The sequence below is a fragment of the Lissotriton helveticus genome, chromosome 1_1 (assembly GCF_964261635.1).
Source record: "Lissotriton helveticus chromosome 1_1, aLisHel1.1, whole genome shotgun sequence".
NCBI classification, from domain to species: domain Eukaryota; kingdom Metazoa; phylum Chordata; class Amphibia; order Caudata; family Salamandridae; genus Lissotriton; species Lissotriton helveticus.
This window is the reverse complement of record NC_136057.1, coordinates 463786476-463802414: the sequence shown is the minus strand read 5'-3', so window position 1 is coordinate 463802414 and position 15939 is coordinate 463786476. Positions and strand designations below refer to the sequence as shown.

General features: G+C 40.2%; 1 protein-coding gene across 1 annotated transcript in view; it reads left to right on the top strand.

The window, feature by feature from the left end:
* Positions 1–15939, top strand: part of SAMM50 (SAMM50 sorting and assembly machinery component) — a 209943-nt gene that overhangs the window by 178567 nt on the left and 15437 nt on the right. Inside the window, exon 13 of the mRNA XM_078673862.1 lies at positions 11432–11578. Within this exon, the coding sequence (XP_078529988.1) occupies positions 11432–11578 (147 nt within the window). The remainder of the gene's footprint in view (positions 1–11431; positions 11579–15939) is intronic.

Genomic DNA, 15939 nt, shown 5'->3' with positions numbered 1-15939 from the left:
ACTGTCCTCTCAGACTTTTTTTTTGTGTTGAAATTTTTTATTAACATTTTATAAATACAATACATCAGTAAGTTGAAAGAGTAGCTGACATTAGGTATAAGCAGATGTATAAATATATAAATGAGCTAAATTTTCGAGACATAAAATATCAACATATCTAATATATAAATAAGGGAAGAAACAAATTCATTGAAGCATAAGTTAATTAATACATGAATGGAAATATGGGTAGTAAATATAAATAAATATAAATCTAAAGGCGAGAAAAAACACAGAATATTTAAGATAAATAAACCTACGAAATTCAAAAGAAATATTAAAATAATAAATAGCTGAGTAATAAAATCCAAGAAGCAGATACAATACTGAGTAGGATTATTAAAATTGTTAAATTACATTTTAGCACATGTTAAGAAGATAGATAGGATTAAATATATATAAAATAATATTATAGCAGTATGATAACATATTTTAAGATGTCCTTGCTTCTTATGTAGTAACAAGATATAAATTGAAACCACCACATTTCCTAACTATATTATTATCTTTATCAACAGAACTGAAAGAGGAAATGAGGTATAAAGATAGTATAATAATACAGGAGCAAAGAAAGGAGAAGAAAAGTTAGCACAAATAAATTAATTTGTTTGAGTATTCAGCCTAGGATTGAAAATGGCATTTCCAACAGCAACATCGTTTGTTTGCCAAATAGGAGCCCATACTTGATTGAAGAGGTCAGTTTGGTCTTTTAAGTTATAAATGACTCTTTCATATGAGGCAGTTTGAATCATGGTTATCAACCAGGACTCTTAAGATGGTGGAGTTGGAGATTTCCATTGTCTTGATATATATATTTTAGCTGTGGCCAATGCAGTATGTAAAAGATGGCATTGTGGCTTAGAAAGATTTTTAGAATTTCATGAGTCATGCAGCAGAATGGTAGATGGTGTTGACGGTAATTTTAAAGGTATAGTGTTATGTAAACTTTGACCTATGTAGGACCAATAGGATTGAACCATAGGGCATTCACAAATAATATGAACAATGTCGCAGCCAGAAGTATTACATCTCCAGCAATTAGTATGTGTAAGTAATCCTGCTTTGTGTAATTTAACCAGAGACCAGTCATGTAGAATTTTAAACAGGCAAAATTTCAATCTAGCCTCTCGAGCTCCTTTTTCTAAATTTTCCAACAGATGTTGTACTTCCATAACATTCCAAATAGTTATATGATAGACGATGTCATGTTTTGCATTCCAATGATTAGTGTGTACACTTGATCACAAAAAGTGAAGTATAAGTAAGCTGATTAGGGTTTGTTGTTTATCCCTGTGGGGCGACATTTGTTTTGTCTCACTATAAAAATCCAATAAAGAAATTAAAAAAACAAATACATTTTCCAACAAATCCATACATTCCTGATCTTTGTAAAGGACTGACAAGCGTGTTTACCATTTGATACAGAGATCTCTTGATAATGGCTGTGAAAATAAGTGTGATTTGAAAATTTTATATAAGCCAGATTTGACTCCATTATGTTTCTCCCAAATATATAAAGAGGATACTATAGGTAAAGTTTGCAGTATCTGCGGGTGTGATCCTAAAATGTTATTAAGGCATAAGTTGAGTTGTGTATAGTTTGCTGCTTGATGTGATGGGAGACTAAATTCATCTGTCAATTGAGCAAAATACTTAAAAGCACCATTATGCAAATATGATCCAAAGTAAAAATACCTGCTGTTTTCCAATAGGGCCAGGATATCGTTTTTCCTTTAATACGTATTCCTGTGTTGTTTCAAATTGGTGCTTTATCATGAATATGTGAATTAAAACCCAGTATACGGTGTGCCCTCTGCCATGTCTTGCGCATTGCATCCAGTAAAGGGTTGTGTGGGTCAAGGCGACTTGTGCCTGTCCCATTAAAGGCAGAGATATACCCAATTCTGTAGACAAAAGATGTCTTTCTATGTGCAACCATTGCGGCGTATTCAAATTTTCTGTTAACATGTGTGTGATTTGAGAGAGTTGTAAAGCAAAAGTATAGTGTTCAATGGATGGAAGACTCAACCCCCCCATAAGAATGATGCTCTTTTAATTTATTTACTATTCAAACAACAGTGGTCCCTTAAGGAGAAATATATACAGTGAATAAATATAGACACAGTCGTAGATATATTGGTTAGGACTTGTCCAGCCGGACAGAGGTCTAGTATTTACTTATATTTGAATATAAGGAATGTTACACAACAATTCACAAAGTGGGGCACAAGCCTGCACCCTACTTAACACATGTGCAACAGACATATAATGACAAAACTGGAACAAAAGGGCGTGTAGGCAAAAAGCGAGAGATTTGCAGTACCAGTAATTGCACAATGTCATGGTACATCAGAGCATAACCAACACCTTTACATTAGTAATACCTATACGGTTTTGAAATTAGTATAAGGTGTTAAGAGAAGTCGACGGCGTTTCGATCCATTATCTTGATACAAGGATCATCATCAGGACATAATTACTGTGCCTAACAATAGTGGCGCCAGATGCCGGGAAGCGACAAGTGACAAAGGTCGATGTGGCCTTAAATCTGGAGCGAGGTTTCAAGGGGTGATGAGCTGTGAATAAAAACGGAATTAGGCTAGAGCCAAGGTGAGCGGCTGTGAGTGCAAAATTAGCGAGAAGGCGCTTACCTATTAGAATCGAAGGAGGCAGGGGACCGACAATGCGGATAGGGTTACCCCAGGGAGGGGGGCCTTCGGCGTAATAGCCTGGGGGAGGAAGGGAATCAGCGGTCAGGGCTATGTAAACGGAGGACAGGGAGTCGGTACCCGCAGGGATTGTAACTTACCGGGCTAGGAAGGAGAACAGCGGCACAATCGCCAGTCTGTAAGGGAGTTCCTCTGCACGTCGGCAGAACTGGGGCATTAAATGGTCAGTGATTGGTGATAGGGGGACCATGTGACTGGAGTGAAAAGCAAGGATGGACTAACGATTTAGCGTAGTCTAGGAGTTGCGACCATTTTGGAGAGAGCACCATTGGAATGAAACGGTGGTCGTTGATTGGTGCTGGGAAGGTCACATGATAAAGGTGAAGGCGTGGAGGGATTTCATGGCGCGGTGTATGCCGAGAGTGGCGGCCATTTCGGATCGGTCGAGAATAGGGTGGACATTTTTAGAAGGTGTCGGTGTGCGATGAGTCAGTGGACTCGTGACATGGAGATTAAGGAGATAAAATTAACAGTGTTGGTCACTGATTGATGGAGAACATTTTTAAAAAGGGTTATGGCTAACATTCATCACAATTGGATTAAGACATAAAAGATGAAAACAATTTCCAGAACACAGCTTGGGGTGATTGAGGCTCAAGGTGTTCAATAGAGCCAGATTACTCAGTCAAGGCTTATACAGTATGTAAATCTAATAACCATAAGAGAAGAAAAGATGAGGAAATTGAGGCGTTGTTAATTCTCACAGGCTGAGGGATTAAATCAAGGAATTCCAATTTTCAAGCAGGTTCAGGCCTGTATTGAGGCTATCAGTCGTTAAAATCCATTTGAGCTCTTCTTTAATAAGAAATCTTAAGATATCACCTCCTCTTGGGGGCAATTTGACAGCGGTAATCACAGTCCAACGGATATCATTCTCGGAATGTCCATTTTGTATAAAGTGCTCAACCAGGGGAGAATTGGTCGTTTTGCACCTTAGCCTGCTCCGGTGTTGGGAAATGCGCAGACGGATCTTCTGTGTTGTCTGGCCTATGTATATCATGTTACATGGGCAAAAGATGGCATACACTACATTGCACGCATTACAATTAGTAAATCCTGTCATTTCATATTTAAGCTCTTTATATACAAATTCTTTGCATTCAATGGTAAATTCGCACACCACACAATTTCCGCATTTAGCATGGCCCTTCAGGGGAGTAAGGGACCACATGTCATGTAGGGTGGGGTTAGGATTGGGATTGTGGGTGATCGGGAGGGCAGCACGGACCAGTTGGTCTCTGATATTCTTACTTTTCCTAAATGCAAAGAGGGGCGTCTCCAATTCGAGAACGCCTGCATTCAAGATGTGCCAGTTCTTCCTAATTGTTTTGCGGATGGTATTGGAGATTGGAGAGAATGTCGTGACACAGACCAAACGTTCAGTATCGGTTCTGGGCTTAGGTTCCAGCAGTGCTTCACGTGGGCAGTACCACTCTCTTTTCATAGCATTGCGTACTAAGCGTCTTGGGTAACCTCTTGACATGAGTTTAGTGCATAAGGTTTTTGCTTCAGAGAAGTAGTCAACTTTAAGTGAACAGTTTCTCCTAATCCTCAGGAATTGTGAGTAGGGAAGGCTGTCTCTAAGGGCACGTGGGTGATTGCTGCTATAGCTAAGTAATGTGTTACGTTCTGTTGGCTTGCGAAAGAGACTGGTTATTAGTCTCCCATCAGTGTGTTTAATCATTAGATCAAGAAAAGGGATGCATGTCTTATTTTGTGTGATAGTGAAGGTGAAACCACTACAATTATTATTTAACCAGTGGAGAAATGGTATGAGAGATTCCACTTCGCCATTCCAAATGAGAAAGATGTTGTCTATGTAGCGTTTCCAGTTTGTTATGCCTGAGAGAAAAGGGTTACTAGCAGATAGAATGGTATCACGCTCTAATGAATCCATATACAGAATGGCCATGGTCAGAGCAAAATTAGCCCTCATAGAGGTACCACGTACCTGTTGGTAGAATTGTTCTTCAAAAGTGAAGAAGTTACGTGTAAGGCAGATCTCTAGAATTTGCAGAATAAAAAGTGTGGGGACCGAGTGTGATCGCGGTCTTTGATCGAGTATGCGTTCCATTACCATAAGTGAGTCTTTCTGGGGGATGTTTGTATATAAGGACTCTACGTCCAGGGTACATAGAGTCTCAATGGAGGGGTCAAAAGGTTGGTTCTCAAAGAGGTTGATCATGGACATAGTGTCCTTGATATAGCATTCAGTGACGGGTACAAAGTCCTTCAGGCAATAATTGACATTATGGCCCAGAGCTTCGAGGACCGAACCACATCCGGACACTATTGGGCGACCCAGAGGGTCTTCCAGTCTTTTATGAATCTTGGGTAGTGTATAAATGACCGGGGTACGTGGAGTTTTGACATTGAGAAAATTAAATTCATGTTTGGACAAGATGCCTTCATGGTGGCCCTCGTTTGTGACTTGTCTAATTAGTGTTTGTAACTCCTTGGTGGGGTTAGTTGGGAGCTTACAATAATGGTCTGTATTGGACAGCTGACGTTGTAGTTCTACTTTATTAGAATCAATCTCTTGTAGCACAATCCCACCACCTTTTGTCTGCCAGTTTGGTAACCAGTTTGGAGTTTTCACAAAGTGAATTGATGGCAGATTTTTCTTCCAAGGAAATATTATAAGGGATAAAGAGATGAGACTTAGCTATGCGAGATGTTTCCTTCAGGATCAATTTTTCAAAAGTGATAATTTCACTTGGGACCATACTCGCAGATGGTGAGAAGGTTGAGGGTGGTCTGAAGGGAGTGTTTGATTGTTTGGGGGTGCCCGGGTTGAGTGAAAAAAATGCCTGAAGTCTAATTTTACGGAAAAATTTGAGTAGTTCGGATTGTAGTTCCAAAAAATTGGGGTAAGTGGTAGGGACAAAGGAAAGCCTTTGCTGAGAATAGAGATCTCATGGCTAGATAATGTGTGAGAGGACAGATTAGAAATGAGAATACTCATGGTGTTGCTGTTAGGGTCAGAGGGGGGTCTACCATAGGTAAAATTTGTGTCTCGTCTGTCTCTCTCCAGGTGGATTGTACTACCGATGTTGTTGTTTTACCCTGCCTCGTTTCGGGGGGTTCTGATTGTCCTTTCCCTAAAAAATGGGTATTTGGGTTCCTTGAGGATGTACTGGATCCTTCACCTGCGTCAGAGTTGTCGGATGACTCTGCAGATGTGTCCGAGAAACCTACAAGGGTATTTCGTCTATTAAAACGACCCCACGGTCTCGAGTTTGGTGCGGTGTTGCTATAGTTCCTGTTAGTGTGAAAGTCTTTGTTGAGGTATGGATAAGCACGCTCTTGCGAAAAGGATTTAATGTCCTTTTTTAACTTTATTGGATTTTTTGTTTATTATTTGGATCGCACAAAGCAATTCAGGGTGAATGACCAGCTCTTTGTTAGCAACGTGGCCGCCATAAAAGGTTGGGCCGTGCACAAACGGACTATCTCTAGGTGGATCGTTTTGTGCATAAAAACTTGCTATTCTTTGGCAAAGAAGGAACCTCCAGTGGTCCACGCGCCCACTCCACCAGGGCAACGGCAGCTACCACTGCTTTGGGACATGTAGTCCCCCTCAATGACATCTGTCAGGCAGCTACATGGGCATATCTGCACACATTCACAAAACATTACGGCCTGGACCGCCAAGTCCGGAGAGACGGCTTCTTTGACCGTTCTGTTCTCCAAGACTTTCTGGTCTGAACTTTGTACGCAGACCCACCTCCGGGATTGGAATTGCTGGGGTTTCTATTTTACAGGTAAGGAATCTATAACTAATGGTCTCCTTCAGATGATCAAGTTACGTACCTTTGGTAACGATATATCTGTAAGAGACATAGATTAGTTATAGATTCCTTACCGAACTGACTTCCAGGGTTAAGGACTTCCTTTCAGGGCCCAAGTTTTGTGCACCAGTGGTCAGTGTCTTGCATGGGTCTGTGCTTCTGGCGTGGAATGTCGTGTAAAAGAACTGACGGCAGCATGCGAGGGCGGCGTCTAAGTAGATACGGCAACGTCATTCCGGTGACCAGACGCCAACGAGGAACGTGGAATTGACCAACGCCATCTTTCAATGAGCAGGGGTACTGCTGATGAAATGATTCTCTAGATCCATTCTGACGCCTGGGGGTAATTCTACAGGTAAGGAATCTATAACTAATCTAGGTCTGTGGCAGATATATTGTTACCGAAGGTAAGTAACTTGTTCTTCCATGTTAGAAATAAAATGATTTTTCCAATATTTGTTGGAGACATCCCTAGCATGCGTTGCTTGCCTCCATTTCTTGCAATCTTCCTTATTTTATAAATATTGTGCTAATGACTCTCTCCCAGCACAAGAAAACTCCCATCATCTAAAATGTCAATCATCTCTCCGCTAAAAATGCAACCATGTGGCATCATCTGCCCATATCAAAACCCATGTATTTTTCTACTATATCTAGTGTTGTTCTCTTCCAATATATTATTACAATGTTGTCATATTACAAAAATACAAATTCTTTCCTTCGAACTACAGTTTCTCTTGTTACAAAGTTAGCTCCCCTACATGAGGTAGCATCTTCACGTTACCTATGTACAAACTTCCCTATGTACATTAGCCAACAGGGGTGTTTCATGTTGTATGTACAGAATTTCGTATTGCCTGTCAGAATAATTTTAACAGACTTTTTCCCTGTTATGTTATGTTAAGAGGTTTTATAGAGCGCATAGCTGCCCAAGGGCTTCCCAGCGCTAGGAAACAAATACAGAGCAGAAGTTAGAGAAGGATTAGTGATACTGATGGAACAGCCAGGTTTTAATCAATTTTCAGAAGGTGACTTCTGTTTCCAGAAGTCTAAATTCGTGTGGGAGAGAATTCCACAGCTTAGGTGCCAGATGAGCAAAGGATCTACCTCCCCATGTGGCTCTCTAAAGTCTGGCAGTTTTTAGTAGCCGTTCAGAGCAGGATCTGATTCTTCTGTTTGGGACATAGAGCCTCATCGTGACTATGATTTTACTAGGGCCCCTGTAGGTGCGTAATGAAAGACATCTTATTGTATGGCAGTTAAGAAGATGCAAACCAGTAGGAGTGTGCGCCTACCCATCAGGGCCTCATGGCACAAAAGCATGGCATTTTGTATGTGTGGATATATATTTCATTGTTTGGCTGGAAATCACATAACGGACTAAGGCAAGTATCAGAAGCTGGAAGCCTTTAAAAAATGTTCCACCTTGATTGGAGTGCTTGGGAAAACTGTGCTCTGACTGCAATATTCTAAAGCTAAAGCTAAAGCTAGGTAACTATGTTCATCTACCAAACGCTTTTTCAGATCATGCGGCAGTCTCCATGGAGGTAAATCTGGGACCACAAGACATTAGCACTATAAAACGGTGGTTTTTTAACAAATCTAACCTTTTAGATCCTCAATGGGGTACAGAAATTGAAGAATTCATTGAGGAGTTCTTTACACACAATAGAGGTACAGCCCCATTGAATACGACTTGGGATGCATTTAAGGCCACTCTACGGGGGTTTATTACATCTAAAGATATACCAAAACATAAAGCAAGAAAAGAGGAAAAGAGCAGATTACAAACAGATCTTATAGAGGCAACCCAAGTACACTACAGGGCCAGAACAATACATTCTAGTAAAAAACTTGTCGAGGCTAAGAGTAGAATGAGGGACTTCTAATATGTCCTGGGCGAAACCCATTTTAATTGTTACGCCCAGAGGATGTACGAGGATAGTGAGTATACAGGGAAGCTCCTGGCGTGGCAAACTAAAGAAAAACAGGCTCGTAACAGAATTGACCAACTAACTGACCCAATCACTAAAATACAAGTTAAGACGACACCCTTAATTGGTGCATGGTTTCTGAAACATTATGAGGGAATCTATCAAGCAACAGGAGAAACCTCAACTGATTCAATAGGGGAGTTTTTATCTCAACTTACAATCCCCCAATTAGATGCTGAAGAGAAGGAATGTCTCATTGAGACCTTCTCAGAGACTGAGTTAGACGAGGTAATCGGTTCCCTCCACAACGGAAAGGCCAATGGTGACGATGGTCTCCCAATTGAATTTTTTTAAAAATTTGAAGGAACTCTACGCAAAGAACTTTTAATTTTAGTAAATGATTTACTTCAAGGAGGATCCCCCCCGGATTCTTTCCGCTCAGCTGTGGTAGTTAGTATTCTAAAAAAGGGAAAGGATAGTGAGAATATAAACTCGTATCGACCAATAAGTCTACTAAACACAGATTATAACATTTTTACTAAGCTTTTAGCGAATCGATTGAATAAAATAGTGGAAAGTCTGGTAGCTAATGATCAGTGCGGTTTTATTGCAGGTAGGCAGCTCCATACAAATACAAAGTTTGTTTTGGAGGCACTAGATTTTTTTAAAATCAATAAAGTGAAGGCCCAAATATGGTTCCTAGATGCTGAGAAAGCCTTCGATCTAGTGTCCTGGGACTGCCTACTTGCTATTTTGCACAGTTTTAATTTCCCGAATGTTTTTATCTCTCTTTTAAAACAACTATATTTGAACTCCAGGGCACAGATTATTATCAATAATTCTAATGTCGGTACATGTAAGGTCACTAGAGGCACCCGACAAGGCTGTCCATTATCGCCAATATTATTTGCATTATTTATTGAACCTCTAGCGATTGCGATTAGAAATATACGAACTGATACAGTCCCGGTAACTGGTATGACTAATATAAAACTATACACCGACAATATTGCCCTGTTTTTAGATTCCAACCCCCTAAGTCAAGTGAAAATTTTAAAAATATTTTCAGACTTTCAAAAACTAGGGGGCAATAAAATTAATGTTAAAAAAACGGAAATTATTTTATTAAACTGCACTGTAGACACTTTAATACCAGAATTTAGGCAAATTTATAACCCCACGCCGAAGAGATATCTAGGAATATTCATCTCGGACAACTTAGACGAGTTGTTCTCACTTAACTATTCACCGTTGCTAAAAAAGGTTGAGTCCCTTTTAGAACGCTGGAATTTATTACCCTTGTCCTTAATGGGCCGAGCAGCACTGATACATATGTCGATCCTACCTCTTTTTAATTTCTTATTTAATGCAGCACCCTGTGTTATTCAGGCCTCCTTTTTTAAAAAGATAGATTCCCTAATATCTTCATTCCTTTGGGCCAAAAAAGCTTCTAGACTCGCACTTAGCACTTTATATCTTCCATTTGAACAAGGAGGGTTATCCCTCCCAAACATAAGGGAATACTATTTTGCGTCTTTTGCACACCATAGTTTTAGGTTTTTCTTTTTAGACACGAATGAGGCAGACAATTTTTTTATGAAGAAGATGTTGACAGAGGTAAAGATAATCGATCCAATTAGAGTTACTAAGGATCCCAAAAAAATCCGCTACAAGTCCCTTCAATGGATTTTTAGACAGAAAACCCAGTTTTTGAAATCCCACTCTATTCCTAGGATAAGTAATACAACTGATTTAAACAACTTTAACCTAGGAGAAGAGGGATGCATGGACAGAAAAACGACAAACCTTTGGAAAGAAAACGGTTTTGTTAAAATAGATGACTTCCTGGCTGGTAACAGGTGGAAAACATGGGATCAAATTGCCAGCCAGGTGAGCCATTCTCATTCCGTTCTGAAATGGTCCTTTTTTATGTTGAATCCAATACTCCGAGAGCTGGATATAGGAAATCTCTATTTTAAGGAAAATATATCCACAGCACTGAATAATAAAACTCAAAAAAAGCTGAGTATTTGGATTAAAATATTAAAAGAGGACAAGAAACAGGAATCCTTGAATAAGATTACTGAGAGGTGGAAAAAAGGGAGGATATTGAAATCAATCAACACATTTGGGATAAAATAAACAAATTTAATAAAACAATTTTTCGCGGCGATAATTTTAAACGCATGCAATTTTATAATAAATGGTTGATCTACAGAACTCCCTCTTATCTCCACAATATTTTTCCTCTAGTTGCCGATAAATGTTTTCGATGTGAGGAAAAAGGGACCTGGAAACACATTGCCTGGGAATGTCCTTAAATCCAACCGCTATGGAGGGAAATTGAAAAATATCTCTCCTCTGAGCTTAAAGCTCCTATAATATTCGATGATCTAGTCCCGGTTCTTGGTTGCTCATCGATCAACACCAAACATGACGAATTTCTTTTCATAGCTTCTTTAATAGCTAAATCACTCATATTGCAGTTTTGGAAAACCAACCAAGTACCGACCTTTCAGGCATGGAAGGCTAAATTAATACGAACACAGGGCAGGGAAAGAAAATATGCGTTTAGATCAGGGGCTCTAAAAAAATATGAAAAGTTTTGGAGTGTTTTTGAATTGTAAAAGATACCTTCATAATCATTAGTCTGCCTATATGCACTTTTAAGCACTCCTGCACATTATAATTATTTTTTACAGTTCATAATTATGACATGGACACTATATCGCTGATTATTTATGTATAACCACATGCCATGTATTGTACCAAAGTCTTTAACAAATGTATTCTGTAATGCTGATCTTGTTTTTATGAACTCTCAATAAAAATAATAATAAAAAAAAAAAAACTAAGGTAGCCCAAAATGCATTGTCTGTCAATGTTAAGTTTCTCTGTGGCCCAATATTCTTAACGTGAAATGTTTTTTTCCTGCTAGGTGATTATCTTGGGGGAGAGGCATACTGGGCTGGCGGTCTGCATCTATATACACCCCTGCCTTTTCGACCAGGCCGAGGTGGATTTGGCGATCTTTTCAGGACACACTTCTTTCTTAATGCAGGAAACCTTTGCAACCTGGAATATGGTAAAGTAAAAATATGTAATATCTGGTGTGACAAAACTGCTTTCCATTTACAATAAGTGAATACACAATTGTGAGCAAAGTTAGTGATCAACCCACTTCTTCCAAAGATTGTATTTGTTGTTTTTATCCTACATTGAATTTTATATAGTGTATTATACTCTCGATCTCCTCCTTCAATAATCCATTACAGTGGCATACCTGACCACATTAGAAGGTTCTAGGTTACCATTAGCTTGACAACGATTTGATGGGAATGAAAGACATGCAGCACCTCAGGCTATGGTTTAGTGGGTCATGTGGAGAGGCATCTGGGCACGTGGGCCCCCAATGGTGACCGACGGCATCGAATGGATCGAGTGTCTTTTTCTAGTTTCCCCCTTTAACCACTTTAGATAGAAAAGTGCTTGAGTACAGTAGAGTTTACTTCTTCAAATATGTGTACTATATCACAGAAACTGATAATCAATGTTCGTGCCTGACACTTTTATTGTTCCTCTATGCAAAATAAAGGACCACCCAAAGGAAGGATTCATAGTTTTTCCTGTCATTTCTTTCCTGACAAGGTGGTTTCGGTCAACTCTTACACTGATGCATTGTAGCGTTTGTGGTTATGTATTAAAATGTTTGAGAGTAGTTTTTTTCTTGTCTCCACCAAGGAATGCTACTCATGTTCTTATTAATATTTTAGACTTTTTTCTGCTGACTACAATTCTTACAAGGTACTTTATTAGTGAAATTATTGTAGAGTGTTAGAGGCTACTTTTCTAATTTTGCTATTTGCAGTCGAACTATTAGCTGTAGAGGATAAGATTTTGTGTTTGTAAGAACGTTTGAGACAGTGTTAGATATAAATACGATAGTGAACAAAAATCTAGTGAATGAGTAAATAGATTTTATTTGAGTGATTTCTTAAAATCATTACAAAAAGGCGTTAGAAGCAGGAAACATCACATTTTAAAATCAATTATGAGTGCAAAAGTTCTTTATAACACTTTATTCACAACGTGCGTGATGTGCTGTTTCTTGTGGCGAAGTTAAAACGAGGCGCATTGGTTCTTGGCCTAGTTTCGTGTGACAAAGTTAAAACAGAGCAGTTAGCTGTTGTCGTTTGGAGATCTTCAATACAGTGCCAGTGTTTTTTATCCCTCATATCTATTCGGTACTGCGTAGGATATATGGGCCCATAGTGGTTTTGGGTCCTGTCGGTGATGTGCCAGTTGTGTAGGGAGAGAGTTCCCTTAATGGCATCGGCCCTCATCTGGCTACTGTTCGCTCCCTGCTGCAGCCATTCTGCCTTTTAGAAGGGAGCCCATGTGTTGTACAAATGTTTCAAAATTGGCCATGTCTTTGACAGTGTCCCGTCTGGCTTCATTTTTTGTGCGAGTCGCCTGTTGGAGGGAAATGGGCCTAAGATGGATTCAGCTGGCCTGTCGCAGTGCCGGGCATCATGAGAGTTTGTGTACCAGTGATTCCCTTTTATATTTGCATAGTCTGCACTCTATGAAGCATCCAAGTGGTTTCCAGGTTGGGTACAGTTCTTTTAGGGGAAGCGGGTGTAGCCTTGCAGCTAAGATCGGAGTGAGGGCCCGTCTCCCCACGGCCTAGTTAAAGTGGTGTTTTGCTGCAGAGAATTTTCTTTGCTAGTTAATGAATTCGTGAAAGTCCTGTGGCTGGAGACATTCAAGATCTACCAAACGAGACAAAGACGCAGTTGTGTTTTTTTTTGTTTTTTTTGACAGTTGTGTAGTCGATAATGTTTGGGTCCCAGTTCTCTATGGTGAGTTGCAGGGATTCCCCTGCTGCCATACATTTTGCACACTAGGGGTTGTTCGAGATGCTAAATATTATGAGAGTCTTCATGGAATTATCTGGAGCCGAGGTAGCCCGGTAGAAATATTTTGCCAAAGAGGCCAGCACTTCTAGCTTTTGTTGAGTAAGGTCAAATTCTAGGCGGATCAAAGTGCTTCTTGCGCAGGAGGGAAGATGGAATAGTTTCTTGAAAGCTGAGCATTGGATTTTTTCATGGTCCGCGGCTAGCGTGCCGGGGATTGCCTGCTGCGCATAGTTGACTGATGGCAGCAGTTTGGCCCGTGTCACCCTTCGTATTGCCGTCGTTGTAGAATTATCGGGGCCAGCATTTAGCTTGCAAAGGGCGTACGTCACCATCTTCCCTTTCAGCCTCATTTTCTGTAGATGAAGCAAGGGTCGGCCTGATTAGCACAACCAAGTGCCCTTTTAGTTGGGCTGAGTGTACCCAGCCGTAATTTTTTGGGCTGGCTGCCAAAGATCACTATTTTAGATTTGCTTGTGTTGGCGACTAACTCGTTGTTGAGATTGTATTTGGTGAGAGAATTAAGTTCTTTTTGAAGGCCTACGTTAGTGTGGTCTAGGAAGATTAGGTCGTCCGTGTATTGTAACAGATGGATTTTTTTATTTCCAATTCCTGGTGTGGCAAGTTGAGGCTCCACTTAACGCCAGATCCAGATCTGCATTGGATAGATTAAATATTTGTGGTGCCAGCACCCACCCCTGCTTTAACCCTCAGTCTGAAGCGATTTTCTCAGTCACAGACTCCCCGGTTAGTTTGATCCGTACCCAAGTTCTGGAGAATAACAACATTATGGCTTGCAGTAAGTTCGGGCAGATGTTGCACCCCTCCAGTTTCAGCCAAAGGATGTTCCAGACTACCCCATTGAAAGCTGCTGAGTAGTTGATGAAGCACGCGAAGACTGCGGGCGAAGAGCGAGAGGCTACTTGTTGGACTAGATACGAAAGAACAATGATGTTGTCAACTGTCGAGCCCCCTGTGCGAACCTGTCCTGTAGAATAGTAGGACACCTTCAGTATGTGCCCAGTTCGCTAGTTCCACCAAGAGGCATATAGGCTGTATAAAAGAGCCTCTACGTGAGTCTGCCACTACTTCTAGAAACCTACCTTCCTCTAGTCCTTCTTTATCTTATTCAATCTAACCAGTAGACTCACATGTCCACCACTCGAATTAACAACTATGATTGCCCTATACTAACCCACCATTAAGCCACTTTAAGTTTATTTTATTTATTTATTTATTTTATTTAGAGAGTTTTATATAGCGCGAACGTGACCCTTGGGTATCAGAGCGTTTCACAGATACATATACATGAGGTAGATTTGAGATACAACTCGCATAACATTACCATATAGTGAATGAGGTAGGTAAGTATAGAGCTATATAGTAAACGTATCACATTGATATGAGGTAGGTTAGGTATACGTCTAAAAGGGGATGTATCCTGGAATATGTACAATGGTTTGCTAAAATTAGGCTAGTATTAACATCAGGATTACACATTTCTATATAATTTCTGTCTGCGTCTATCTCCCAGGTTATCATATACGTTATTCTACTAGCCTACTATATTGTATGCTGTATTCCTGTACAAATAGTTCTGACTTGTCTTTATCTGTGCAGTCTTCCTCAGGTTCTGGGAGGGTGTAGCGCCGCTAGGTTGTTCCCCGTTTAACTAGAGACTTTCTCTTTCTTCCATTCGATGTTCCATTTTGGCACCTCTAAAACGCGGTGGCGGTGAAGTCCGTTCTTGTCTATGTAAGGAACTTACTCATTAGGAAGATCTTAGCTTCCTTTTTGAATGTTGTTGTGTTTGTAATTTTCCTGATATTCGGAGGGAGGGAGTTCCATATTCTGGGGGCTGCCCCAGAGAAAGCTCTGTCGTATGTTTTCTTCTTCCGGAAGATGGGTGGCTTCAGCAGCAGCTCCTTGGCACTCCTGGCTGGTCTGCTTCCTCCAGAAAGCTCAATCTTCTGGGCCAGGTATCTTGGTGTTTTGTAGTGGAGTGCTTTGTGGGTGATGCATGCCATTTTAAATTGGATTCTGGCTTCATATGGTAGCCAGTTTAACGCTTTTAGGTGTGGTGAAATATGGTCGAATTTCCTCGATCCAGTAATGAGCCTTGCTGCTGCATTGAGGCATGCTTTTAGTGGTGCCGTGGAAATTTTTGGTAGACCTTCTAAGGTTGTACATCTGTATTCAATCCTTGAGATAACTAATGATTGTATTGCCAGTTTGAGATCTGCCGACGAGATGAATGGTTTAACTTTCCTTAAGTAGTTCAAGTGAAAGAGGGCATGTTTTGCCATTGATTTGATGTGGGCTTTCATGTCTAGATTCTTGTCCACTAGCGTAGGGGTGCAGTTTAGTGCTGTGATCAATTTGGTCCATTCCTTCGCCCCTGTGTGGTTCTTTGGTGGTGAGATTAATAGGAATTCAGTTTTTTGTGCATTTAGCTTCAGGTGATTACTGGTTTACCAGCGTATTGTCTCTTTTAAAGCCTCATTGATTAATTTGATGTCCTCCATAGATG